Genomic DNA, 27,703 nt, shown 5'->3' on the forward strand with positions numbered 1-27,703 from the left:
TCCACACCAAATGGGGGAGAGGCTGAGTGTAGGAGAGGGATTCGAGGATGGGGCCTGAGGAGAACCGGGGCTGGTGGTGGTGAGCGCCAGACACATGACTCGGCTGAGGGGGGTGGGGGTGGGACGGCAGGAAGGCCCCTTGCAGCGCCTGTGGCCACCAGCAGGTTGCAGCACGGGCTGGCTTTGGAGGCTAGGAAGCAGATTGGGGACCCAAGTGGGCAGTGCCTTCAGGGTGCCCTGTCAGGCCCCAACACCCTCCTGTTCTTACGATTTGTCTGAGACTCCTTTCTGGAATGGCGTAGGAGAAGAGCCAGGACCCTGGCTCTGAGCCTGATAATCTCAGTCTCTGGGCGCTGATCTCTTCCTCTGTAAGACGAATGACAGTCGGGTCTCGCAATGGACACTTGGAATAAAGTGAGATTGTGTAGGATCATGCCCATCAGGGGTAACTGTTACGAAGACCAGGTTCTGGCCATTGTCGGGCTGTGGATACCTGTGAGCTGAATGGCAGTCCTGCCGGCACGGGGAAGTCTGACCCGGCCCTCCCTCCATGAGTGATCCACTGTGTCGGGCCCGTGGCGTGAGCTCCATAGATCACACGTCGTTATTATTTATTATTACTGTTATTATTAGTGGCATTGTTGTTACCCCGAGTTCTTTTATCTCTTGCTGCACCCCAGGAAGTAGAGCTGACTACCCCTCCTAACCCAGGCCTCCAGGCCTCCCAGGGAAATGTACTAAGGGCTGGGTGAATTGCTAATGGCCAGGGCGAACACATCCTTCCTCCCCTGTTCAACCAGTAGCTAGAGGACAGGAGGCCCGTCAGCTCCAACGGCTAGGACGTCTGCCATTGTCCCCTCTCTACATGCTCCCAGGCCAGACCCCGGGGTGCAGCTGGGTATAGGAGAAGTTGAGGGGATTGGCTGGGCCTCACCCAGGAGACACTGGGGAAGCCCCAGCAAGTGGGCACATCAATCAGGAAGACAGGAGCGGGAGTAGTGTGAGAGACTGGGAGACCGGGCCTCCTTGACAGTGCCCTGTGAGGCCTGGGCGGCCCCGGGGGGGGGGGGGGAGATGCTGGCCCCTGGCGACCATGTATCAGGAGAACAGAGGACTGGTGGACAAGGTCATGGGTCCTCCCCCGCAATACTACACATGTACATGGACATGGGACCAAGATCCAGGCCGCCACGAAGCCTCAGAAGGGATGCAGTCCTAGCCCTCGCCTAAGAAAGCTGGGCTGAATCTGGGGCCCTTTCCCGGGGATGCCCATTTGTAAGAGGTGTGGGGACATGCCCTGCCTCCTGCCAGGCTAAAGGACCAGGAAGGTGGAGGCTTGGAGGACCTTGCCCACCTCCCCACCCTCCCACCCCGTGGGTGCAGACAATGTTGTGCCCAGGCTGTACCAAGTTCAAACCCAGGCCCTGATGTGCCCTGCACCGGCTGTACATGGAGCCCTGGGCTGCTTTCCCCTCATGGCTCAGTTGCAAGGTCCTCACTGATGAAATGGGAGTGAGACAGCCCACTTTCCCCAGCCATGGTGGGCATTAGACATGATGCATGTTGGTCCCTAGCCAGAGCCACTCTGGGCCTCCCTCCTTCCCCTGACCCCCAGCCCACACAGGAATCCCAGGCCTACCACCTTCATGGATCCATCCAGGCACCCAGAGAGTTACCTCTCAAACAGAACCCTGAGACAGAAAGGGACCCTCCAAAGCTGAGGGGACATCCTGCCCAGGGTGGGCGGTCTCTGCCCCAGAGTGCATTTCTCCGGCCAGGGGCTAGGAAAAGGAATCCCCTTCCCAGACAGGTCTCAGCCCCATCTACCCCTCTGTTCCTCACCCAGACACCCTCCTGGCCTGAGTGAGCCTCTAGATGCCAGGGTTCCACTGTGGTGGAGGAGACTACCTCTACTCCTTGCCCCTCCCCCTGCACGCTTGCTGACCTTCCTCTGGCTCCCGCAGGTGTGTGGAGGTGGTCTCCCCCAGGGAGAACACACACCTGCCCTGAGCTTCCATGTGCAGAATCCAAGCAACCAGGGTGACGAGTGGGGGTGGGGCCGCTGCCAAGGGGCTTTGAGGTGGGGGCAAGGGAAGAGCTGAGGGCAGCCCCAGGTGCAGGTGGGATGGCATCCCAACCTCACCCCTCTCGGCCTTACCTGAGGATCTCCATGCTCTCCCCTTCCCCTTCTCCCTGCACCTTCTGCTTACATACTTCTTGTTCATTTCTCAGCATCGCTGGCCTTTCAAGAGCCATAGATGGCCCTGCACACCCAGAGATAGCCCTGCCCGCAGCTGTCCCCTGTCCCGAGCCCGCAGAGGCCAGCAGGATGGGGACGCCAGACCAGCAGCTCCTGCGGTTCCTTCGGATACCCTCAGCCAAGACCCTCCACACTGAGGACTGCTGAGGGGTGATGCCGGACAGGATGGGCTGGGGTCACCTGCCCTCGGCCTTTGACTGCCCCCCAGGCACACCTGGACCTTGTCCCTGTCTTTTTTTGCATAAAGACGCAGCTATAAAGACACAGACATGCAATGCGTGCATATATACACATCGCACACGCACACATTCATCCTTCGCTCCTGTTTGACACCTGCCTCCTCCCATCTCAAATGGAGATGCAGATACCAACCAATGGAGCTGGTTCACTGACAGGACCGGAGTGCTGGACTCAGTAATATTTCTGGAAGGAATCCACCACAAGGTCAGACTGCTCTACTGGAGTTTCTGGGCTCGCCTCCACGAGAACTTTCCTTTACATTCTGCAGGTGTTCCTGGTGTCTGCCTGCCGCCAGGCAACGGAATTACTGTATCCGCTTTGGCTGGAAGTTGACACTTCACTTCATTAAACTAGATGGCTTCCTCTGAAGGCATCCATCCACGTCCTCCCTCACAGCACCCACTGCAAGCTGCTGTAGCTTCTGCCCCGAAGCCCTGGTTGCTATTCATGAATAGGGGTTTCGCTGATGGATGTGTGTGTGTCCCGAAGGGGCGTTTCCCAAGGGCCTCCATTAGCAGCCGATTTCAGGAGCAGTAAGCATGGGCAGGTGACTGTCTCACTCTGTCTGCCTGGCCGAGGGCGGTGAGGGGTGTTCTGGTCAGCCTGCCAGGCCCACGGTCACAAGGACATGTCAACTGGATCCTTTCACCCCGATATCTATTGATCCCATGCTCTGTGGAAGACCTGGGAACTGGCGGGGAGTTCAGTTCTTCTCCAGGGCTGGGAAAGAGAGCTAGCAAGCAAGAGGTGGGGAGGAGGGAAGAGGAGGTGTCTGTGAGGGGACAGGGATGAGGCAGTGGCCCCGTCACCCACAGAAAGTTGCCCTGTCCACCACCTAGCCATGCCCACCCATGGGAAAGGGGCACGAGGCGGGCAGCCCGAGAGAATGGGGATGGGGTCCTTCTGGAGCCTCCACCCTGGCCCTAGTCCCTAGGTGCTAGCCTTACTCTGCAGGTCCCATTTTTTTAGGGTCCCTCAGACATTGGGTCTTCTGTAGCTCCCACATTATTAGATTGAGGGGTTACCCAATAGGATGGGGGAACAGAGCCCACCCATCCCTTCTCCTCTCACCCCATGGTCCTTAGGAATCCTTCTGTTAGTCTGCTGGGGGAGGGACGCCCCTCTGCAAGACCAAGCAGACTGACAGGCCGGCAGTCTGACCCCAATGTGGGCCTTTACTGAAGGCCCTGCCCCACAACCCTGGCTTCCAGCCCAGCCCTCCACCCTGGAACTGGGGTGCTCACCCCGTCTTTGTTTCCTATGCTGGCCTGAAGGCTCAGCCCTTTAGGGGAAGATCTGCATGTCACCTAGAGTCCTGGTTTGTGGGATTTCCTGTACTATAAATTGGGCAGCCCTGACAGAACCAGGACAGTTGTTCACCTCAAATCCTTCTGAACCCCGTAGGTGGTTTCCACACAAATAACCTTAGCGCTTCCCACCCCCACCTGTCCCCTGCACCCTTGTGCTCCGGGAAAGACCACATTATTTTGTTCCCTTTTCTTCCACACCCAGTTCCTATGGATCCTGAGGCACCCCACCTCCCCCTGGACCTTGGGGCTCAAGCCCTCTCCCTCCTCAGGCCCCACAAGGTCCTGTCCACTTGGCTTTTCCACCCCGGGTGATGGCAGGCATTGTGATCCCATTCCACAGTTGAGACACGAGGCCCCAGAGCAGCCTGAACTCAGGGCCCGAGGCATTTCATCAGATAGATCGAGGAAAACCAGCCGGGCTGCCCGCTCATTGCTGGGATCCAAGTGACTGTTCCCAGGCCCCCCACAGCCCCTAACCCATCCTGTCCCTCCTGGGGTTTCACACCCCAAGTGTCACAGGCTCACACTCTCTTCGCGTAAACATCTTAATTACATCTTTAATGCTCTCACATGGAGGTGCCAAGTTCCGTTACAGCATCTGTGCGTCCCAAATCACCCGCAGCCCTCCAGTTGGTTCAAGTGCTAATGTATTTAGAGCATCGAGAGGAGGGAATACATCCCAAATCTTCCCCACATGGGTCTCCTAGCCCCTCCCCTCCTGACACGTGGTATTTGCCTGACAGAAGGTATGTGCTGCCACCCCCGTGTCCCCTTCCAACCAGCAGAGGACAGCAACGGCGGGGAGGCTGGGCACGGGGGCGGGGGGCATGCTTCTCTGCATGCTCGTGTGTGCATGCACGTCCAGAGGAGAAGGCTGCCCAGCTCTTGGGGTCTGGCTTGGTCCCATGCCTTGTCCAGATGCCCCAGACTGGTAGAAGAATTCCTGAGGGGTGTCGGGTGGGTGGACAATGGGTGGGTGGGCTGTGCTATCAAAAATTAGGTCTGTTTCCCATGGGGCCATCCCCACCCTCGTTTCAGGCACAGTCGGAATGTCCCCAGATAGCCCACAGCCTGGGACCACTGCCCTCAGACCAGCAGCCTCTCCTACAACCCTAGATCCCCCATATACACCAGGACAGGGAACCGTTGGCAGAAGCCGGTTCCCTGGCTTGTAGAGCCCAGTGAGGAGATGTGGTGGGCAGCAGGACCTTCACCTTGGCTTCCCTCTCCTTTTAGTCCTTGAACACTGAAGGCAGAGACAGTGGCCTATCCTGGTGCCCCTGCACACGTCAAGGGGTGGGGTGGACTTGGAGGGTGGAGCCCATGCAGAGGGTCTCCATCCTACCCTGTGCCAGGACAGGGACATATGCCTGCACGTGAACACATTCATGCACCTGCCTGGGGCCCTCTACACTATTCCCCCACCTCCCAGCTAGAGGCTGGCTGCCAGGGAGGGTGGCTGGGAGGCCTCGTGGACCCTCCAAAATACAGATGGGTCCCAGGTAGGAGCAGCCCTCTTCCTGGCATCCTCGCCCACCAGGCAGCTCTAGTCCATCCCTGGGCTTCTCCCAGGTGCCACCACATCCTGTCCCCAAGACCTGGTTGATTGCCCCTTCCTACTCCAGAGGAGGCTGCAGATTCCAAAGACATGTCTCTCCCTGACAAAGGGGAACCCCTCTCTACTCTCCTCCCCTGCCCCCTCCCATCCCATGTCTCCCCCCACTTCCTCCACATTAGAGGAGCAGACCGTGATGTGACAGGTCTGGGCAGGACACAAGGAAGCCAGCAGTGGCTCTCAACTTTCCTGATACGAAGGATGCCCTCTATGCCAGGGCCCTCAGATCAGGAGACCTCAGTAGCCAGATGTCTAGCCTGGCCAGGGCCCTCTCTTAGAGCCTAGAGAGTCAGCAGGTGGATCCTTGAAACAGCTGGGCCCCAGCAGGGCAGGTCCTGAGAGTGGGTCTTAACAATCAAGCTCAAGGGGCACGATGGCAGATGTCTTCATCAGAGGTCCGGGCCGGTCCTCGGGCCACTCACGCATGGATGGCATTGGCTACATCTGTGAACACCAGCCGGCTGGGCCTCTGCAGTGGGCCCTGAGAAGGGAGCGTGGTCTGCAGAGATACAGTCAAGGGCATTAGGGACCTCGACCAAGGCCACGTACTCTCTGGCCCAGTCACTTCCACCCTTGCTTCCTGGTTTGCCTGTTTGCGCTTGGCACCAGCTATGCCTTCTGCTTGGAATGCCCCCCTTGCAAGCTCAGCCTGGAACTACCATCTGGCTCTGATGACTCCTCCCCGCCCCCAGCCGTCACCAGCTTGCCAGCACGCGCTTACCCTGTGCGCCTAGAGGCTGGATGAACGATGCAGGCACTCCTCTCTCCCAGCAGAAGGGGGCTCACCTCTGCACCCCCCAGCCCTAGCACTGGGGCTGGACCAAGGGAGGTGCCCAGGAAACAACTGTCGAATTGTCAGTCGTCCCATGGGCTGGGTGGACCAAGGTTTTCAGCCTGATTTCCCAAATACCCCGAGTGGGGATGTATCCTGGTCAGTTGCCACAGAACTGGTGGCAAAACCAGGGGTTCTCTGGACTCCCAGTGTGGACTCTTCCTGAGTCCGGTCTCCTAATTCTGCCTCTGGCAGGGCCAGATGCCCCCAGCAACTTGTGGGGCCAAGGCAAGGAGAAAGGCAAAGGGGTTTCATGGGTCAGGGAGAGACCAGGCCTCCTCATGGTGCTCTGGCCCTCGGGGATTTGGGGGGCTGGTGGCAACCGGCCACTGGCTCTGGCCCGGTGACCACACAGGTACCCAACCCTTTGGATGTAAGAGGCAAGTTTGGCTAGGGTCGCCATCCGCCCGGGGTCTGTCAGTTACTAGGACCCATGAACCTACTCAGAGGTGCCGCTCTTCCAGAATCTGACCCCCACCACAACCGGCTCAGGAAACATGGGCCCCCAGGGGGGCAAAGGCACCAGGCTCTTAGCCCCCAGCAATCTCTCCCATCAGCTCTCTCCTGCTTTCCTAGCCAAGCCATAGGGGCACAAAGGGCAAGAATTAGAATTTTCACTTGCAGACGAGAAAGCAGGGGCTCAGAGAGGCCAAGGGGGCTGCCAAGATCATGAAGCTAGCAGGGGCAAACCAGCTGGATCCCAGGGCTGCCCTGGCCTTGTGCAGTCAGTTTGTGGGTGGCCATGGAGAAATTCTACCAGTTTCTAAACAAACCTGACAAAACCTATGTACCTGAGAGCTGCCACCCAACCACGTGGCGGGAGCTGGAAAGCTGCATGAGAAGGGAGGGAGGGTGGGGGTGGCAAAGTCCTGACCAGGCTGCTGGGGGAGCCCGTTAGTGCCCACCTTGCCCTGCGCGGCCTGCACAGAGGCGGCAGCCTGCATGGAGGCGGCGTCGCGCCCGTGTTCCAGCAGCTCCTGCTCCAGCTCATCTTGCTCCTCTGTAGGGTCGAAGCTGTACATGGGCATGAGCTGGTGGCGGAGCTTCTCCAGCCTGCGGGTGGGGGCAGAGGCTGCTGGGGGCACGGCAGGCCCTTCCCCTCCCGCCAGCCCTCCAGGCCCTGCTCACTAAGCGCCTGAGTCCTAGCACACAGCTATGCTGGGGGAGGCCCCCCGCCCCCCCGCTCAGATTTCCCCTGGGATTAAATGAAAGACATTTTTTTGTACTTGTATACCACCTCCACCCTTCAGATGGATAGTTACCCACTCCTGGGACCAGATGGGGCCATGGCCCACACAGGCATCATCTGTGGGATCCATGGGGACTGCCTAGGCCAGGCCCTTGTGTGATCCACAGCCTCTGGGGGCCGGGCAGGGGCGGGGAGTCAGTGACCTGGAGCTCGGGGCAGTGGAGCAAAAGTGGCTCAGCACTCCCCAAGGGCAAGCCGTCAACCCCAGCCTTCAGTGGGCAGAAGAGGAACTGGCTCTCTGACAACGGAGAGGGGCCCCGACGGTTGTGGGACTCTCTTTTCCCACCCACGGCCCCTGGAGTCCAGCCCAACACTGCCAACAGGCTGCAGTTTTGGGTGGCAACTGGGGAGTTACCTTTTCTTCTTCCTGATGTACAAAACCTGCAAGAGAAGGAGCAGTGTCAGATGGCTGGGCAAGGAGTCCCTGATTAACCAGCAGTTCCTTGGGACAAGGGACAAGCTGAGGCCGATGAACAGGAGAACTGTGGGTCCCCAAGACCTCTGGGATTCCCTCGCAGGGACACACACATCCTGCATTTGTGCTTCCTTTTGATGTGTACCAGATGCTGACGGTGCCTGGGCTATGAAGTGGGGAGCAGGCCTGCGTTCTCTCTGCCAATACAGACTGCAGCTCCAGCCACTCAGCACCTGCCTTGGACTCTCCAAGAGGGAGGGGAAGATTTCAGTGCCCCCCTTCCTCTCAACACCCCCCAGGCTTGGAGCCATGTATGGGAAAAAAAGAACAGGGGACAGGTAGTGGCCAGACTCTGCAGGGCAGTGCTTGAGGCAAGACTCTGGGCTTCTGGGGTTTCCATGGGAGGCTGATAGCCTTCAGTGGACAGGGGCTGGGGAGGAGAGCCCGAGTCCCTGGACAGCAGCCCAGACTAAATGGCAGAACCCAGATGCTGGAGGAAGGTAGGAAGGCCCCTGGGTCCTAACCTCCACTGTACAGACTTGAAGATAAAGGCCTAGGCAACCTGAGGAAACATACAAGACCCAAGCGCTCTGGGCTGGAGCAGGACATCCCTGTACAAAGCACTGAGAGATGGGGGAAGAAGGGGCTGACCACTAGGGCAGGGACTCCAGGGACCCCTGCCACCATCCGGCTGTTGCCTGAACTGGTAGTTGCTGGCCACCAGGAGCATGACCACTTCTGCCTGGGGGAAAGCCGTGCCCCTAGACTCTGTCCCTAACTCTCTGTGGCTCTCTCACACCCTTCGTGCCTCATTCGCGGCTTGAATCTGGTTCGGTTTCCAGCCTGGCCCAGAGTTCCTCCTGCTGCTTGTTTCTTGGGAAACCCCAAAGGCCTGAAAAGAAACTGAGGTGTCCCTTGTTCTCCATCCCCTCCAGGAGGTCACACGTGGATGATACCCTTGCTCTCCTGTGGGCAGGATGCTGGAGGAGCTCCAGGTCTCAGACCCAGCCCCTACCTGCCCTGCACCGGCCGCTCCAGCCCCAGCACCCTGTCTCCCTCTACTCCCTGCCCTGTGGCCCTGTCCTAGAAAGGGATCTTCACAAGAGGCCAGAGCCTTTGTCCAATCTCCAGGCTTGCCCCTGCTGTTCTCTCTGCCCCAGCTACCAACAGCACCTTCCCACATACCTTCCTTTCCAAATCTTCCCTATGGCTCACCATCCAGCTGCGGTCCTAACTCCTCCAGGAAGCCCACCCATACAACTCGGTCTCCGTGAGGCACACAGCCTGGCACTGATTTGCTCCTCCGGGTACCCAGCATGGCCCTGTTGTGGCCTGGCACGATGGCCTGGCACGATGGGGAGCCCTCAGGGAGCATCTCTGGACCTGTCCCCAAATGCCCAGGAGCTGTTTCCTGCCCTCCACTGCCTTCATCCCATAATTCTCCTACCTCTCTGGTTTGGGCAAGAAGGCCCTCTACCCTGGCCCTCTGAACGTTCCTCCAGAATGAAGCATCATGGAGTCCTCCTAAGTTCCTGGGACATAATCTCTGGCCTAGAGTTGCAAGGGCAGATTCCAGACCCCACTTTTTCCCTGAGGTAAGGCTGTTTGGGTTTGCTTCACTGCCACATGGGTGGCATGGGGAAACACTGGCGCTCCGCCTCGCCCCCGCCCCAGGAGGCCGCTCGCTCTGTGTGGTGCATCCTGGCCCTGCTTGCTGGCCAGCACTTGTTCGCTGACGGCGATCCGGAGCCTACAGGGCCCATATGGCAACCTTGGCTGGACAGCAGCTCCAGCCAGGTCATGGATGGACCATCCACAGCCCTATTTGCCAGAACAATGTGGTCCTGAACCTAAGGCTGGCCATCAGAGCCTGTGAGGGGCGGTGGCCAGGATGCCACCATTGTCAGGGCCCCTGGGGGACCTCAGGTGCACCTCCCCCCTTCCTTGTCTGAGCCAGCACCATCTCCAGCAGTCCCTCAGTGACATTTTGAGTGTCGTGTAGCAGATTAGGGGGAGGGCCCATATCTGCAGGGACAGACACCAGATCTGGAAACATCATATCCCCTATCAGGGAACACCTTCAGTCTTCACCCCAGCTCACCTCCGTTCAGAGGTCTGCCCAAGTCTGCCCCTTCTTGTGGTACTGGGGCCAGGCCTCCACCTGGGGCCAGGTCTCAGCTCTAATCTTGCCTCCTCAGTTTGTCCCTGACCACCTAGCCTAGAAAGTCTTCCTGCTCAATTCCCCAACTCAGTCCCTCCGGGCTTCCCTTGGCATCCTTGGCTTTATCGATCTCCTGTTCCCCGTAAGAACCGCCGGGCAGGCCTCAGTCTCCTTAGTCCCTGGGGACCTGAAGGTTCGGTCCAGGGCAGGGGCTTGGGAAATAGCTGGCAAGTGAATGAAGGCTGCCAGCAGCCTGCCATGCCCGGAGCAGCCCACTCGCACTGTGGCCTGTGATCTATTCCGATCGCCTTCTAGCCTCTACTCTTGCTCATCCCTCCCCGCCCTTGCCTCACGGTCCTGCCTGCTGTGCCCAGAAGCTCCTGTCCGCCTCCAAACTTTCACCCGTCAGGACCCTCCACCTGGAACACCCTCCACCCCAACTCCTCCGTGGCCCTCATGGCCCAGTTCAAGATGCCATGTAGCCTCAGAACCCCCTCTGGTTCTTCCGGTTGGAGGCAGCGCCTCTGGTCTCCAGTGGACACATCCCTGGAGAAGGGGAAGACTGTGCTATCATTAACATTGATTCTATCATTGCTATCATTGTCTTCTGATGAGAGTGTCCCCCCACCCCTCCAACCGACAGCCACCTGGGTCAGCCCCAGCCTACCAGCTCTTACCATGGCCACAGCCAGGCCAATCACTGTGATGATCCCAAAGGACAGAAGCATTGTGCCCACACCAGCTGTACCACCAGCCACATCAGGGATTCTGGTGTCATTAAAGCTGGTGGCTTCTGTGCTGAGGGTGGTGGTCTCAGAGGCTGGCCCCTCTGTGGCAGGCTCCAGGTCAGGCTCAGAGGTGGGTGGGCGGCTGCTGAGCCAGCCCCTGGCAGGCAGGATCCTGGAGTCCATGCTGATGCTGAGAGGGCCCTGGCTGAGAGACTGCCCGTGGTCAGTCAACCTGCCAACTCGCTCCTGACATGGGTAGTACCCCAGCCTGTGGCCCCTGCTATACTTCCAGGTTGCCACCTCCCAGGAGAAAGGGAGCTCTCCGGTCCCCTGGGTGCTGGAAGAGAAAGAAGGAAAAACACGAGGCTTAGGACAGGACTCAGTGGTGAGATCAAGTACCCCTAAGTTCTGAAGGTACTGGGGAAATAAAAGTTTGAGGGCAAGGGCAAGTTCAGGGGACATTAGGACATGTGCTTTACTTAAGTACAGTTCCCATGTAGATTTAGGAAGGTGAAAATGCCCCTTCTTTGAGGGTATGATAACATAGTGATCATACTTGGAAGATATGAAAGGTAGTCGGGAGGTTAGAAAGAAAAAGTCTCTCCCCTACATAATACCCACCCTTCCGCCCCCTATTCCCCACATTTCCCACGCCCTCACTCCCTGCTCCCCATATCCCTCACCTCCTGCTTGGGGAAAACAAACAAACAAACACCGCAGCGTTTTCCTTTCCTGGAGGGAAACACTTGCCCAAGAGTCAGATGACCCTAGGCATGTCACTCCACCTCTCTGGTTCTCAGTTCCTCTGAGTCTAAGACCAAGATTAAAAACAAACAAACACACAAACAAACAAACAAACAATACCCCACCTCCCTCACAGCCTCACAGGGTTATAAGGTCACTGAAATGTCAGAATGAACTGGTCCCTAGAAAAGACTTAGCTCAGCGTAACCCCTACCTACAGTAAACACTCAGTGTATCGACTTCCCCCCCCCCGCCCCCGGCCAACACACTTGAGAAAGGGGGAGCCACAGGAGCCCCTTGACCTAGCCCGCTGTGTGATCCAGGCTGTGTTTGCAGGGGATGGGGCCCGGGGGGTGGATGACAGGTGCGGAGAGACCAGAAGACGGGAAGGAGAGAGAGCCTAAAGTCAGGTCCCCTGGTAGGGCTTCTCTGCAGGCTCTTGGGGTCACTGGACCCCCATAGGGGAGCTAGGGGCTGCCAGGGACAAGGAAGGTAAGCAGGGAGCATGGAGCTCCCACTCTGAGGTGCTTCTCCTCTCCCCTCCTCCTCTCTTGGGAACAGAGAGTAAGAAATGTGGGGAGACCAGGGTGTGGCTTACCTCCTCCCAGGCCAGAGGCTCTGGGTAGGGCAAAGTGGGAAGGGGTCCCAGCCACGCTGCAGAAGGGTGGGCCTAGGGAGAGGGGGGTACACAGCTCATGGCTGCACACATACATCCCTGTGCTAGCTCATGGGTGTATGTGGGGTGCCTTCCTGTGCAGGTGCATGGGTGTGTGTGAGGTGTGTACACACTTATGATGGCTCCTTAGGAAGGGGCAAGGTTGGCAGAGGGATATGGGTGCTCATCCCTCTCTGCCCTCTCTCTCTCCAGGTAGGCTGAACGCGTCAGCAATTCCAGGTTCTTTCTTGGCTCTGCCTCTGACCCCAGACATGACCTTGGGCCAGACCCTTAACTCTTGCTCTGGGCTCTGTTTACTCCTCGGTCCAAAGCAGAGAAAAGGCCCTGCTCATCACTGTCTGGTACTGCCTGAGGGTCCAAAGGGCAAGAGAAGGAAACGGCTGAGATGGGTTGGCACCGCGACCTCCGAGAACCCGCATACCATTCTCTACCAGGTTCCTCAGTCCTCCCTGCTCCAATCCCCATCCCCGCCTCTGCGACTCGGTGATTCCTCCATTCTTGCACAGAAGCTGCGACCTCAGCACTTACTTAATCCTCTCTAGGGCGCCGAGCTCAGCCGGAGAGGCTAGGGGTGGTGGCGATCGGCAGAAGGCCAGGGCCGGGGGCAGCGGGTCCGGGCCCAGGTCCGCCCTCCCAGTGCGCCCGGAGCCGCGGGCTGGGCCCGCTACAGCGCACCGCCCGCAGCCGCGAGAGCCGGCTCAGCCAGCCGGGGCTGGACAGGCCGGGCCTGGACCCACCGCGGGGGTGGGGCCGAGGCGAGTAGCCCCGCCGGTCCCCCACGCTCCAGCGCCTCGCCTCCCTGCCGGCTCCGCGCCCCCGGCTCCCGATTGGCTGTCAGGCCCACAGCCTGCCCGGCACTGGCCGGCTCGCCTGTCGCTGGATCTGGCTCCGCCCCCAGCAGGAGCCGGACACAGGGTCTCGGTTCGTGGAGACCACCCCTCACTACCCGTGGTCTACGCCGAAGTCGGGTACAGGGTCGTGGGTGGCCAAGCCCTTCCTGCACCAGAACTCGGGCGGAGCTCCACCTCCGCCGAGATAGATTCGTGCTCCCAAAACGGAGGCGGACGCTGGAGGCTCCGGGAGAGCCCTGGACTGGGAGTCCTTGGACCTGCGTTAACTCTGGCTCGCCGCTTTACTGCTTTGTGACCTAGAGCGAGATGTTTCCCCTCCCTGGAGCTCGGCTTCCTGCTCAGATGGGCTCTACTGAGAGGGTTCTTGGTGAACTACACCCAACCTGGGTTAGAAATGGGGTAGCTCAGTCCAGAGAAGTTGGGAGCTGTTGGTATTATTATTGGAGAGGTATTATTATTGGGCAGTCTGACACAGGCAAGGCTACATATACCCCTCACAATAGCCTCCATCTACGGCGCGATCGTCCCAGGGGAGGGGCCTTCAGATACCTTGTAATCCTTGGGTTCTCAAAGGATCTTACGAAGATCACCCCGAGAAGCTTTTGTTACAAATGCAGATCCCCGAGGCTCCCCCCCCCCCCGCCCCGGTCTGGGACCGAGTCCGGGGAAACTGCATGTTTATTAGTTAACAGTAATCTAGTTAGGGTGCCTGGGTGGCTCAGTTGGTTAAGCGACTGCCTTTGGCTCAGGTCATGATCCTGGAGTCCCGGGATCGAGTCCCACATCGGGCTCCCTGCTCAGCAGGGAGTCTGCTTCTCCCTCTGATCCTCTCCCCTCTCATGCTCTCTCTCTATCTCATTCTCTCTCTCAAATAAATAATCTTTAAAAAAAAAGTGATCTAGTTAACAATAGATTCTGGTGGGGGAGGGCGTCGGCAGGCCACACTTTGTGGGACATTGCCATGAATTTTGTAGGAGAAACTGAGGCCCACAGAGTGAGCTGGCAACACTCAGGAATCGAACACAAGTCTCCTGTGTCCAGTTTCGAGTCCCCTGCTCCAAACCCTAAAACCCGGGAGCAAAAGGGTCAAGAGCGGCCCCGGGTTCCAGTGGCCACCTGGCCCCCAGCGCGACTCGGGCCACTTCCTCGGCCAAGTCCTGGACACCGGATCCCACCCTCAAATTGCTACCCGCCCCCAACACTGGAATCCGTCCACGTGCTGCTTGGCCGGCCTTGAGGCTACGCTCGACCACGCCCCTGGATCTCGCGCCCCAATTCTCAAACCCGGAGCTGGCTGGCGACACGCCCCCGCTCGGACTGACAACACACCACCGCGGCCGGGTACCCAAAAGCCAGGTCCGCGTAGTCCTCGCGGGCTGGAGCCATGTCCCTTCTGTGACCTTCTGGAAGAATCGAGGGCCCTGGCCCCTAGGGAGCAACCTCCCACACATCCATGCACTCTCCCACCCGTGGGGCTGCAGGCGTAGCCCGCGTGGCTTTCATAGCCTACCCAGCAGTCCGCTGGAACCCAGGAGCCCTAGGAACCCTGGAGCTGGGGGGTTGCTGGATCCGCCCGAGCCCTTTCTCAGACGCACCGACCCCGGAAGCGGGGCGTCCGAGGGAGGGCACCGCGGGTCATGCACATCCGGGAGCCGAGCCCCGGCAGTTTCTGCCGCCAGGAGGGCGGGCGGGGTAACTCTTCAGGCAGGTATGCCTTAGAAATGGGAACCGGGACGGGGGCCCCTGGACTGCAATACCCTTGGGACCCCCCCCCCCCCCACCCCGCGTTATGTAGATGAGGAAACAGGCTCGGGGAGAGGCGACCTCGCCTGGGTCATTAACGATGCCTTGCAGAGCTGACAGGGAAGCGGCATCCCTGACTTCGGGCCTCGGCTCCTCCTGGGGCAACGCTCAAGTGGTCAGAGCCGCCTCTGGAGTCCGGAGGACCGGGGGTTGTGTCCTGCCTGGGGCAGTTCTAGCTAGGTGATCTTAGGCAAGTCGCTTTCTCACTTGGAGCCTCCTTTCCCTCCCAGCTTGTTTTTGAAGATGTGACACCTAGCAGGTGCTCAGTACATGCTAGTTTGGACCTTGGTCCGTGCGAAGGGAAAGGGAGCCACTGATTTTAAACCTTCTGGTAAACCTTGTTTGTGACATCTTAAATATAAAGTTAACAAAAATTGTCAATTTTTTTTTTAACCTGGGAATTTATGCTGATGTTTAGGCTTATGGGTCAAGTGGAGGTGGGGACGGAGAGTTTTAGCATACATATCAGTCACAATACAAGCAAAATGTCAAAAGCAAGGCCCCCCAAGCAAAGGCAGCCTTCTCTGTCTTGTATATTAGTTAAGAGCATGTAACACTGAGTCCCTTCTGTGTGTTGAGCCGGCTCTCAGGCCCTTGGTATTCATTGTCTAACGTACTGCTTGCAATGGAGTTGGTGTTATTTTCCCCATTTCATGGAGGAGGACACTGGAACTTAGAAATGATGATTTTCCCAAGGTCACACACACTAGGTGGAACAGATCTGTTCAACCCTCAAGCCTGGGTCCGGATGCATCGCCAGGGACTGAGCTCTGGCTTCAGCCCACTTCAGCTAAAAACTTGAAGAAAACATAACTGGTCAAGACAAGAAGAATCAAATAGGTGGGTGAAGGTCTAATGGAGTTAAGGAAGTAGCAGAGCAAGAGCATGCCCTCTCTCAGGCAGCAGGTCAGAGGGGAGTGGGTCACATTAGGCTCAGCTGTTCTTCTGGTTCTCCTTCCTCTCCCAGGGTGGCAGTCACATCTGGACCAAAGCCACCTTGAGGAGTCAGAGCCTGTGACCATCTCCACCTGGTTGGTGCCAGTGATCATCTTCAGCAGCTGATATCACAAGGAAGACTTAGGGACCTGGGAGCGCTCAGGAAAGTCTTTCCTGGAGACATGGAGCTTGGGGGCCGAATGCTCTGGGCCCTCCTGTCTGGCCCTGGGAGGAGGGGAGGCACCAGGGGCTGGGCCTTCAGCTCATGGCAACCCCATCTGCCTCTGGCTGGGCCACTGAATGCCACAGAGGTGGTCAGCCACTGGACTGCAGTCTTTGAGAAGAGGGGCATCCCTGAGGCCCAGGCATCCAGTGAGTACATCGTGGCTCATGTCCTTGGAGCCAAAACAGTTAAGTGCAGAGTTGTCAAGAGGGCAGAAGAGGGGGGAGGGAGGACCCTGGGGAAGAACATCTGGGCTTTTCTGCCCCACTGAGAGTGCTGAGAGTGATGGGAATTTTCTGAAGGAATGTCTTAGGTAGATACTTATTCATTCATCCAATGAACTATTACAGTGTGTGTCAGACGGTAGGGGTCCAGGGATGACCAAGGTGGCCAATGTTGGGCCCACAGGCATTGTCCACATAAACCTGGGTCAGGCCCCTAGATTGGGGAGCCAGCTGCTCACATTCTCTGTGGGGCAGTTTCAGAGCCTGAGACCAGTACTTTGGACCCAGCCCCTGACCTCTTGGCAGCTACAGTGCATCCAGGAGCTGAGTAGCCGCCGATTGCAAAGGTGAGCACCCATGGGCCAGACCTGAGGGCTCTGTGTGGGGAACAGGTGTCTGGTTTCCCCCAGCCCGACTAATTCATCGTCAGGAAGGAGGAAAGTATCCAACGACTGGGGAGGTACTGGTATGGAGTATTGATGAGAGGGGGATCATGCGAATGGAAAGGAAAAAGGGAGGGAGGAAAGGCCTTGGCTTGGGGCAGAGTCCTGGGGCACAGGAGGCATGACCCGACCTGACATTTTTGGTATCCCACAAGTGGTATCTCTCAACCCAGTCATGGTCCTGTTGGTCCAGGCTCTGGCACTGATCACCCAGCTGCCCCCTCTGCAGGATGCCTTTGCAGTACATCCTCGGGGAGTGGGACTTTCAAGGACTCAGTCTGAAGATGGCCCCCCCAGTGTTCATCCCTCGCCCGGAAACAGAGGTAGGTGTGCCAGTAGGACAGGGCAGGATGGAGTTGAGGGTGGTGTTTAGGGCACCTGTCTTGCCCCGGACTTCCTCCAGGGGGTGCTGGGACCCCATGATTGTGGTTCTCAGAGGCCTTGCTCTTCCATACTGGTGTGTCCTGGTTGGCTGGGTAGGTGGGGCCAAGAGTGCAGGGGTCTCCTGCTGGCCTCCTTGACTGTCCTCACATCTCAGGCCACTGCCCCAGTACGCAGGCCTGGCCTACCCAATCCATGGTGGGAAAATGCCCTCCTCCTCCTCAGGAGGCATGGGTGAAGTGGATAGGGTTCCAGCTGGACACCCTGCGGCCTGGTACAGCTATGTGACCTCAGGTAAGTCACTGTCCTCTCTGGACCCAGATGATAAGAGGGTTGGGCCTTCGGACTAGGGAGGCTGTGGAAGGAATCTGTGACTTGGCAGTCCTCCTAGATCTACTGTCTGGTCAGGTAATCCCCTCCTGTCCCTCAAATTACTAGGACTAGGGATTGTGTGGCCCTAGCATGCTGTCCCTGGGTGAGGCACCCTTATTCTGGGAGAGATGCTTTCTGTGGCCCTTCTTGGGCTTCCCCCTGACCTTATAAGGAGTGACAGAGAGCAGAGCAGGTGAATGGTGAGTGACAGAGAGCAGAGCAGGTGAATGGAGCCGTGTGTGGGCTGATGGGCAAGCTAGAGGGCACCAGGTTCTGAGGAGGGGTGTTTCTCGAAAGGTACCCAGGCATACAACCATTCCTGGGAAAGATCAGCCTTCATTCACCTGCCCAAAAAGGGACCCAGAGCCCCTCCTCACTTTCCTAGCCTGTCTCGCCCAGCCGAGAAACCCTCTGACCACATGCACTTCCACATCATGTGGTTGAGAAGCCAGGTCCTTGCCTTACAGCCCAGCGTTGGGAGGGACAGTAGGGAATCTGAGAACTTCCTGAAGTCACAGGGCTGCCAAGGGGAGGAGAATGGGGGCAGCGTTCAGACTTCCTGACTCTGGGTCAGGGCCCCAAACCTCCCATGGGGCTACCCCATCTGGGATTGGACGAGCTGGGATGGGGTGCAGCGAGCCGGAGCAGGATGTGGCCTGCCACCTGTAGCCTCTTGGGAGGCTACTGTGTGTCTTCCCCAAGCCTGTGACCTCTGGCTGGGAGGTCACTCACTGTCTCCTGAGGCTGCCAAGGGTCAGGGCATGGGAGGGAAGCAACCAGGATGACCTTTGAATCCCCTCAGGGCTGACCCGGCACCAGCCATGCGCTCCAGGGTTCTGAACGTCGGATGTGGACTTCTGGCTCCCATGTGGGGCCTCCCCCGCCATTCTTGTGTGGGTCTGGGCCAGGAGAGCAGCTCTGCTGCAAGGAGGAGGGGGAGGGAAGATGGAGAGGGAGGCTGTGGTTGGGAGGCCAGGTCCTCACCTCACTGTACAGACATTTCTGAGAACTTGCCAGGTTTGCCCCAATGTGAAGCCGCACTGGGGGGTGCTTTACCAAGAACTTGAGAGGACGTGGCCTGTGGCAGGGAGTAGGGAGAATGGGGGCAGGGAAGAGATCATGGTGCCTGTGTTCTTTCCATCCACCGAAGGGCAGTGTCTGATGACGGGGGCAGAAGTCAGAAATGCGAAGCTGTAGGTGGCATGTGGCCCGATGAATTGGGCTTTCCCTGTGGGCGGGAAGGTGGCTCAGTCCTCAGCCTGGCAGTGTGTACAGTGGGAAACCCAAGGCTGGGAGTGTGAACCATTCTTATCCAGCCTGGCGAGGTGAGGCTCTGTGGGGTGTAGGAGGCTCAATGCCTTGTCTGTGATTGGCTTGAGGGAGGCAATGCCACCCTCCTCGGGCTGCCCACGCAGAGCATCCTAATGGAGGGTGCTCACAGCACGCAGGTCCTGCTGAGGCCTGGGCCGACCTTTTGAGGGGGTATAGGGTCCTGCTGAGACAGTGGCTCCAGCAGAGCCAAAAGCTCCCTGTTCCCCACATTCCCTCCTATCCCTATCCCGTCATGGTTTTGGATTTTTCCCTTATTCACCTGGAGGAGGTGCCCTGGGTCTGTGACCACTTGGCTTTCAGCCTTCCCTAAACATTGTTTTGTTTTAAAGATTTTATTTATTTATTTGAGACATAGAGAGCATGAGAGGGAAGAGGGTCAGAGGGAGAAGCAGACTCCCTGCTGAGCAGGGAGCCCGAGGCGGGACTCGATCCCAGGACTTCAGGATCATGACCTGAGCCGAAGGCAGTCGCTTAACCAACTGAGCCACCCAGGCGCCCTCAGCCTTCCCTAAAGAGCCACCAATTTCAGACTGATGGAGGCTGGAGAATCTTCACTTGGTGAAGAGGAGAGTTTTTGGACTTCTGTGGGTGGTCTCTACCCTTAGACCCCAGGTGGTCCCATAGCCAAGATGATCCTCTGGAGTGTAACAGAGGGCACTGGTGGCAGTGGGCACTCAGTCTCTCAGCTTCACATGCTGCCCGGGGTGGCTGTTCATGTATGTGGTATGTGTCTCTCAGGTCAAGGGTGTCTTTGTGAGGAGGCTGGCCAAGAGGTCATTCTCCAACCAGAGTAGGTCTATCTGTGGCCAGGAAACCAGGAGATGCTCACACCCCTGACAAGTCTCAGCTCTCCTACCAGCCGCTCATACATGGCCTCAGCACTGAGACCACAGTCTCCACCACAGCCCTAGGCTGCTTGCACTATGTCAGTCCCAACACTGAGGGCCCAGATTGCTGCAAGCACCCTTAAATTCTCCAGTAGTGCCTGGTACAGGCCTGGTGGGAGCAGGTGGGGGGAATAGAAAGCGTCGGACCCACTGGCCAAGTTCTACGTGCCTTGGACTTGCTACCCTGGGGACAGGTGAGCTCTCTGCTCTGGGGATTGGGGGGCCTGGAAGGATGAAATGCCTTTTGGGACTCAGCACTGAGGAGCTTAAGTGAAAAATGGGTCTGAGCGATCTGGAGCCACTGAGCCTGACTGTTGACGTTGGAGATATGGGGGGACCTGGTGGGGGATCTGAGACTCAGGGTGGCTTCCCACAACCACTGAGAGCTTGCCAAGCCCTTGGGAAGTAGCCAAGAGGCCCCCTGAGGGTCAGACCTTGCCTCTGGGACACACTGTGATGGGTTGGATCCCTGGTCTTCCCATCATGGAGCCTTCAGTCTGGTGGGAGAGGCAAACCGCATCCTAGACTTGAGACTCAATGGTGAGGAAAGCCATGAGAGAGAGCCTGGCAGGGAGTGAGGAAGCCTTTCCGGAGGAGGCGGATCTCTTTATAGATGAGGGAAGCACCCACTTGCTGATCCCTCTGCCCATTCCCTGAGCCAGCCCTGCCTGGGATCCCGGAGTCCCAAGTAGAGCGACCTCTCCTAAGGGCTGGCTGCCTTTGAGAATGAAGCACACTGCCCTTCCCCAGCTCCATGCCTGGCTACTTGGGCCCTCACTCCACTGCTCATTAGAAACAGTTGGCTTCTGGGCGGTAGCAGCCCTCCACCCTCACCTCTACCCTCTGTTGGCTTCCATGCACAGTCTCTGCAGGTGGCAGATGGTGGACAAGACTTGAAAGCCTATTGTTTCCAAAGTGACACTGTTTAGAAGTGTCCCCTGGCCCCCGAGACAGGTGTGGTGCAGTCAGGTATCTCCTGTCACATCGTGCCCGCTTAACCTGTGCCCTGTGTATACCATAGTCCCTTTGGATATGGGGCTCAGGCAGGACTGTCTTCTCCCTACTGTGCCCCACCCCCAGGGAATTCCCTTTCCTTTTGGTCTAGAAACCTCCCTGGGAGTGTCCTAAGTCCAGCTCTGTGAAGAAACTGGGAACAATCCAGCTCCTGGTAATTAGCAATTGTGAGCTGTAAGTTGGGCTCCAGGAGGGGACTTGGCTTCCTCAATGGCTGGTTGTGAGGATCCAACAGATTAATGGAGGGAAAGCTCTGGAAGCAGGGCCAGTCACAGAGGAAGTGGCCAGGGACCATCAGGTATGGTTCTTAGCATTGCCATGAGCACAAGATGGGAGGCTGTCTGTAAAGGGCCTCGCTGGGGTTTATTGAACACTTACCGTATACTGGGAATGGGATCCCTGTTTCATGAGTGTGGTTCTGTTTAATCCCCCTGCCACCCGATGAGTTTGGTTATCCTCAGTTGCTCAGTTTTACAGATGGGGAATCTGAGGCATGGAGAGGCAGAGTGATCTACCCACGGCCTGACATGGATATCAGTCTGGCTTTAGCCACCCCTCTACCTTCACACAGGGCCTAACCATGCTTGGGCCTCTGTACCAAGACCCCCAGGGGGGCCAGTTTGGCACTGACTCTGATTCGGACCCCTCTGCCTCACAGGAGCTGGTTGAATGGGTGCTGGAGGAGGTGGCCCAGAGTCCCTGTACAGTGGGAGCCCAAGGTGGCCCCCTCATCCTGGAGGTGGGCTGCGGATCGGGAGCCATTGCCCTCAGCCTGCTGAGTCAGCTTCCCCAGGTGAGCCCCCTCTGCATCCCTGTGCCCCAACCTGTGTAGGCTGGCACTGCCACTCACTGTCCCTCCCACTGATCCTTCCCCCCCCATCTCTGCTAGAAGCACTTGATGGGAGGTGGCCAGACATGGGAGGACAGGGCTGCCCCCAGCCCGTCATGGTCACAGCCCCCATCCCCTTTTGTCTGGCCAGACCCTGGCTACAAAGAGGGGACAGCTGTTGGGTATTTCCCTCCTCTCTGGTAGGGGGATGGAGGGGAGCTCTGGTATCCAGGCCTGGCTTCTCTGGGCACCCTGCCTCCTATGTGCCCTTCGTTTGTTCTTGGGGCAGAGCCGAGTCATTGCCGTGGATAAAGGAGAAGCTGCCATCTGCCTGACCCAGGAGAATGCTCAAAGGTAGGTGGACAGGGGTAAAAAGGGCCAGGATTGGGGAAGTCCAGCTTTGGGGCCTCTTCTCAATTCCTAGTTACCTTACTCACTGATGTCTGCTTTCCACTCCTAAGAAAGGGGAGGTGGGTCACACCCGTCAGAATGGCTAAAATTAACAAGTCAGGGAACGACAGATGTTGGCGGGGATGTGGAGAAAGGGGAACCCTCCTACACTGTTGGTGGGAATGCAAGCTGGTGCAACCACTCTGGAAAACAGTATGGAGGTTCCTCAAACAGTTGAAATTAGAGCTACCGTTCGATCCAGCAATTGCACTACTGGGTATTTACCACAAAGATACAAATGTAGGGACCCGAAGGGGTACATGTACCCCAATGTTTATAGCAGCAATGTCCACAATAGCCAAACTGTGGAAAGAGCCAAGATGCCCATCGACAGATGAATGGATAAAGAAGTTGTGGTATATATACACAATGGAATATTATGCAGCCATCAAAAGGAATGAGATCTTGCCATTTGCAACGACGTGGATGGAACTGGAGGGTGTTATGCTGAGTGAAATAAGTCAATCAGAGAAAGACATGTATCACATGACCTCACTGATATGAGGAATTCTTAATCTCAGGAAACAAACTGAGTGTTACTGGAGTGGTTGGGGGTGGGAGGGATGGGGTGGCTGGATGATAGACATTGGGGAGGGTATGTGCTACGGTGAGCGCTGTGAATTGTGCAAGACTGTTGAATCACAGATCTGTACTTCTGAAACAAATAACGCAACATATTTTAAGAAAAAAGAAAAAGAAGAAGATAACAGGAGAGGAAGAAAAGGGGAGTATGTCAGAGGGGGAGACGAACCATGAGAGATGATGGACTCTGAAAAACAAACTGAGGGTTCTAGAGGGTAGGGGGGTGGGGGGATGGGTTAGCCTGGTGATGGGTATTGAGGAGGGCACGTTTTGCATGGTGCACTGGGTGTTATGAACAAACAATGAATCATGGAACACTGCATCAAAAACTAATGATGTAATATATGGTGATTAACATAACAATAAAAAAATTAAAAAAAAAAAAGAAAGGGGAGGTGGGGTGGGGCGGCCTGGCATGGATCCCACAGGGTTATGAAGGACGGTGGGCACCAGAGACCTGTCAGTCCAAGAAGGGTTTATTCTCGTAGTCCTGGTAGCCATGGGTAGGAGTCTCTGCTGTGCTCACGTCACTTCCCATCTCTCCAGGCTTCGGTTGCTGGACAGAATTCGGATTGTTCCCCTCGATGTGACCTTAGGTATCTTCCCTACTGGCCTTCCCTGGGGGGGTGGATCCTGGGCACTGGTGCTGCTTGGTGGATGGGCACTCTGCAGAAATGGAAGGAGGGCTTTCCCACCATTCACTTATACATGCCCATGTGCGCGTGTACACACACACGTACACATATGGGGGATCTCAGACCAATCCCTGCTGAGGACAGGCAAGTCCCTGTTGCCTTGTGGGCTGACCTGACCCGTGCAGGGACCGGCCACAGGGTCTTTCTTACTTTCTGAACCCCCCATAACTAATGAGTTTTTTTTTTTTTTTAAAGATTTTATTTATTTATTCGAGAGAGAGAATGAGAGACAGCACGAGAGGGAAGAGGGTCAGAGGGAGAAGCAGACTCCCCGCCGAGCAGGGAGCCCGATGTGGGACTCGATCCCGGGACTCCAGGATCATGACCTGAGCCGAAGGCAGTGGCTTACCCAACTGAGCCACCCAGGCGCCCAACTAATGAGTTTTTAACTAGGTCTTGCTTGTTGTTGAGAGATAAGCAGAAGCTCAAGAGAAAGCCTTTAGGACCGAAATACTTTAATATTTTAGCTCCTGCCTACCCTGCCCCTGTGTCTGGCCCGGACACGGTACAGCTCAGCCACACCTTTGCAGAGTGTCTTTGGGTTCTGGCTCTGGTTCTGGCTGCATTACATATCCACAGGATCTTTGAGCCTCATATGTGCCATCCCTAGAGTGTGGTACACCTGGTGTAGCACATGGCATCTGGACGGAACCAGGAAACAGAGTTGCCAGGGATTGACTGACTGAAACCAGGCACGCCCTCCATACACTCAGTCCATTTTGGCTAGGAGGCAGTGTATGGCAGGGCCAGTGGGGCTGCAGAGGACAGAGGCTCTTGCTTTGCCCAAGCAATCAGAGAGGGCTTCCTGAAGGTGGCACTTGCACTGAGTTTTGCTTATTGAGGAGGGTTTTTTTTTTTTTTTAAAGATTTATTTATTTATTTTGAGAGTGAGAATGAGAGAGAGAGAGAGAGTACATAAGAGGGGGGAGGGTTAGAGGGAGAAGCAGGTTCCTTGCCGAGCAGGGAGCCCGATGTGGGACTCGATCCCGGGACTCCAGGATCATGACCTGAGCCGAAGGCAGTCGCTTAACCAACTGAGCCACCCAGGCGCCCTATTGAGGAGGTTTCTGACAGGAAGAAGAGAGGGCAAGGATATTCTAGGGGAATACCTGCCATGTCAGAGTGTACATGCTCCTGACCAGTCTGCTGGCTGGGGACCCTGGGCACTAATCTGCAAGCCTGGGTTATCAGGTCCAGAGATAGGCCCAGGGTGTGGCTTGGGGAGAGGGACTACCCAAGGGACATGGTGGCAGGTAGAGCTACCATCCATTCTCTGCTTTGTGTTCCCTTTGACTGTAGAGGGGAGCTGGGCGCACCTCCTGCCCTGGGGCCCCATGGACCTGGTCGTCAGCAACCCTCCCTACATCTTCCACCAAGACATGGAGCAGCTGGCCCCTGAGATCCGCAGGTGCAGGGTGTGGTGGGAGGGAGGCTGGGCCTGAGAGGGCCTAGTAGGATGTGTCTGCCCTGGGGGACTACACCATTGGGAGGTACAGGGAGGGAGAAGGGACTGAAAGGGGCAGCGATGTTGAAAGAAGGGCTCATTCTGGAGCCCACAGACCTACTTGGTACAGCTTCTGCCTTCCCACTGAAGACCACTGGATAATCACAGAACCTCTCTGAGCCTTATTTCTGACCTTTGAAAGGGGAGTGGTAGACCTTTGCAGGGCCATGGGGAGGACCTAGCAATGACTCATCTACCAGATGTGGTCTAGAATACATAGAAGGTGCTCAGATGGGTACATCATTTTACAGGAGATTGAGGCCCGGAGAGGAAAGATGTCTGGTCCAAGGTCATGTGGGGGCTTAGCAGGAAAGCTGGGACTAAGACCCTACTCCAGGCTTTGCACTGAACCGTCCTGTTCTCAAACGGTCTGAGAACCAGGGGTGGCCCAGAAGTCCTTGGACAGGCAGTGGTAATGTGGATCAGGGTGCTGGCTCCCCTTTTCTAGGTTTTCAGGAGTGTTCTGGGCCAGCTCCAGGCCTCCCCAGACCAAGCATAGGAGCAGCCTTATTGTGGGGAGACCCTCATGCCCTGCTATCAGTCAGTGGGATTCACTGAGCAGCCCAGCACTGCCTGGTGGGGTGCTACCTGTAGGAGGTAAGAGAATCAGAGCTGCTATTTGGGGGCCCTCTCTTCTGGGCCCTCAGATTTTCTGAGGCTGAGAGTGTAAGTTCCACAGGGCCCCTTTGTGGAGGGCCCTGCTCTTCTCTTCCACACTTTTCAGAGGCTCTCACCTTCCTCTGTTTTCCCTTCAGCTACGAAGACCCACTAGCCTTGGATGGTGGGGAAGAGGGCATGGACATCATTACCCACATCTTGGCCCTGACACCTTGGCTCCTGAAGGACTCTGGGTATGGATAGGGCAGGTCTCCTGGGTCTGTCCCAGTGTGTACTGGGCCTGCCCTAATAGTCATTCTTACCCTACCCCTCCCAGTCCAGGCAACGCAGAAGTGCACGTCCCAACCCTGCCTGGTTGAGCTGACCCATCTCTCCCCCATGTAGGAGCATTTTCTTAGAAGTGGACCCAAGACACCCAGAGCTTGTTGGCAGCTGGCTTCAGAGCCGGCCTAACCTGTCCCTTGGTCTCGTGGCTGTGCGCAGGGACTTCTGTGGGAGGTGAGCTCTGCCCACCCCCACCACCACACTGGTCTTTCTACCCAGGCTGTCCGCAGCTCCGGCTGTGGGGCTGCAGGGAGAGTGCGCCGTTCCCACCCTGCGCATCCCCTGGGACCAGGCAGGAATCAGCCTCTTGCCCCTGTCTCCTTAGGCCCCGGTTCCTGCACATCCGGAGGTCTGGGCAACAGCGTGGCTGCCCCGCGGATGCCTGGCCAGGGCCTCAGGCTGCCAGAGTGCCTGGCTGATCGTTCTTCCTGGAGAGCCACTTGGAGGGAGGTGATGGTACCTTCCACAACCCAGATGCTTATGACATTTCCCACGGTTCTGCCATTCTACGTTTCTTTACGTTCTAGGAGCCTTGGGGGTAGAAGCAAGGGTGGGGATATTTTTCCTGGGGTGGCACAGAACAGGGGCATCCATAGTTTGGCCCAGAGCTGAGCAGACCCAGCTTCCCGGTCTGGTTCCATCCCATCAGCGTTGCCAAGGGCAGGTTGCTCAATGTCTCTGTGGGTGGAATTGCCTTGGGGATGTTGGGAGATAGGGCCAATAAAGTGTCGAGAGATCAACAAGTAGTGATCTAATGTTTTGTTACTGTGATTTGTGGGCCGCCTGACCCCTTGTCCCCAGGCAGTGCTGGGGGTAGGAGCTTCCTCCTACCCCAGCAGGGCTGGCCATCAGTCTCCCACCTAATGGGGGTGTGGGAACACGGCGTGGAAAAAGGCACATGGGTGCCCCTCCTGGGCCTTAGATGCCAGGGGCCTTGGCACTGCGCAGCTCACTCCTGGGGGTTGACTTAGCCCTCCACTGCCCTGGGTGTGCTCCCACACACTTCCCTGACTGGGCCTAGGCTCTGAGCACAGGAATGTCGTCTGAGCTTCAGCTCAGAGATGGCTGCCTGCTTGCTGGAGGGCAGTGGGCTGAGGGCCTGCACTGTTCTGGTATCACACATCCACGTTTATTTAACGGAAGGCTTGTGTCAGTGAGGAGTGAGCAGGGTTTATGTTTACTTTTTATTACCGTAGCTTTTGGTTAAAACATTCCTTCCAAATTGATCTTGGAGTTTCCGATCACCCCTCTGTCCCTGGTTGGGGCTGGGGAGAGCGAGAAGCCCCGAAGAGCGGGCACCTGGTTGTGACCTCCAGCCCCGCTCTGGTCTGTGCAGATGTGTGGCCTCCTGGAGGCCTAGAAGCCCAGCCCTCCTGCGCACGGCGGCAGGAGACCTCCAAGTTGGCAGGTGCTGATGTGACCCTGCATCAGGTTGGGTCCTGAGGAACATGGCAGACCGAGCTGGCTCACCCCACCGGCACTTTCTTTTTCTTGTTTTTTTGTTTTGTTTTGTTTTTTGCCTTTTTAAAAATTATTAATGTATAACTTATTATTTATTTCAGGGGTACAGGTCTGTGATTCATCAGTCTTACACAATTCACAGCGCTCACCATAGCACATACCCTCCCCAGTGTCCATCACCCAGACACCTCATCCCTCCCACCCCCCTCCACTCCAGCAACCCTCAGTTTGTTTCCCAAGATTAAGAGTCTCTTATGGTTTGTCTCCCTCTCTGGTTTCGTCTTGTTTCATTCTCCCCTCCCTTCCCCTATGATCCTCTGTCTTGTTTCTCAAGTTCCTCATATCACCCCCTGGCACTTTCAAGGGCCTGATCTGGTGGTGCGGTGGCCAGAGGCAGTGTGGTCTAGTGGGCGGCATCCTCTGCTGGGGCCAGGCTGCTGGGTTCCAGGGCTGTGTCTCCACTGGCACCTCAGGCAGCTCCTTTCTCTCCTGGTTCCAAGGGCAGCGCAAGGTAGCAGCTTCCTTTGACTCTCAGTCAGCCAGG

The 27,703-nt window shown here is 57.1% G+C and overlaps 2 protein-coding genes across 7 annotated transcripts; one reads left to right on the forward strand and one right to left on the reverse strand.

Annotated features, from left to right (window-relative positions):
• Window positions 1-4,347: 4,347 nt before the first annotated feature.
• CUNH3orf18 (chromosome unknown C3orf18 homolog) lies at window positions 4,348-13,466 on the reverse strand. Its single transcript, XM_025885670.2, has 5 exons — window positions 12,759-13,466; window positions 10,760-11,147; window positions 7,862-7,887; window positions 7,163-7,310; window positions 4,348-5,924 (listed from the first exon to the last, which is right to left on the reverse strand). The coding sequence occupies exons 2-5, from the start codon at window positions 10,991-10,993 to the stop codon at window positions 5,844-5,846; spliced, it is 489 nt and encodes a 162-aa protein (XP_025741455.2). The 5' UTR covers window positions 10,994-11,147; window positions 12,759-13,466; the 3' UTR covers window positions 4,348-5,843.
• A 1,215-nt stretch (window positions 13,467-14,681) lies between these two features.
• Window positions 14,682-26,441, forward strand: HEMK1 (HemK methyltransferase 1, mitochondrial release factors N(5)-glutamine). Of its 6 annotated transcripts, none has more exons than XM_025885362.2 (12): window positions 14,683-14,789; window positions 15,581-15,724; window positions 15,852-16,230; window positions 16,523-16,614; window positions 16,940-17,033; window positions 21,355-21,489; window positions 21,815-21,879; window positions 23,104-23,153; window positions 24,552-24,660; window positions 25,512-25,607; window positions 25,759-25,872; window positions 26,024-26,441. In XM_025885362.2, exons 3-12 carry the CDS (start codon window positions 16,003-16,005, stop codon window positions 26,115-26,117), a joined length of 1,077 nt encoding a protein of 358 aa, XP_025741147.2. In that variant the 5' UTR covers window positions 14,683-14,789; window positions 15,581-15,724; window positions 15,852-16,002; the 3' UTR covers window positions 26,118-26,441. The 6 variants fall into 6 exon arrangements, with proteins under 6 accessions (XP_073757397.1, XP_073757398.1, XP_025741147.2 ...); XM_025885363.2 differs by having other exon boundaries at window positions 15,852-16,192; XM_073901296.1 differs by lacking the exon at window positions 25,512-25,607 and having other exon boundaries at window positions 14,682-14,789.
• Window positions 26,442-27,703: the final 1,262 nt, after the last annotated feature.

The sequence above is a fragment of the Callorhinus ursinus genome, unplaced genomic scaffold, assembly GCF_003265705.2.
Source record: "Callorhinus ursinus isolate GAN/ISIS: 27379988/994484 unplaced genomic scaffold, GSC_fseal_2.0 scaffold15, whole genome shotgun sequence".
Classification (NCBI taxonomy): Eukaryota; Metazoa; Chordata; class Mammalia; order Carnivora; family Otariidae; genus Callorhinus; species Callorhinus ursinus.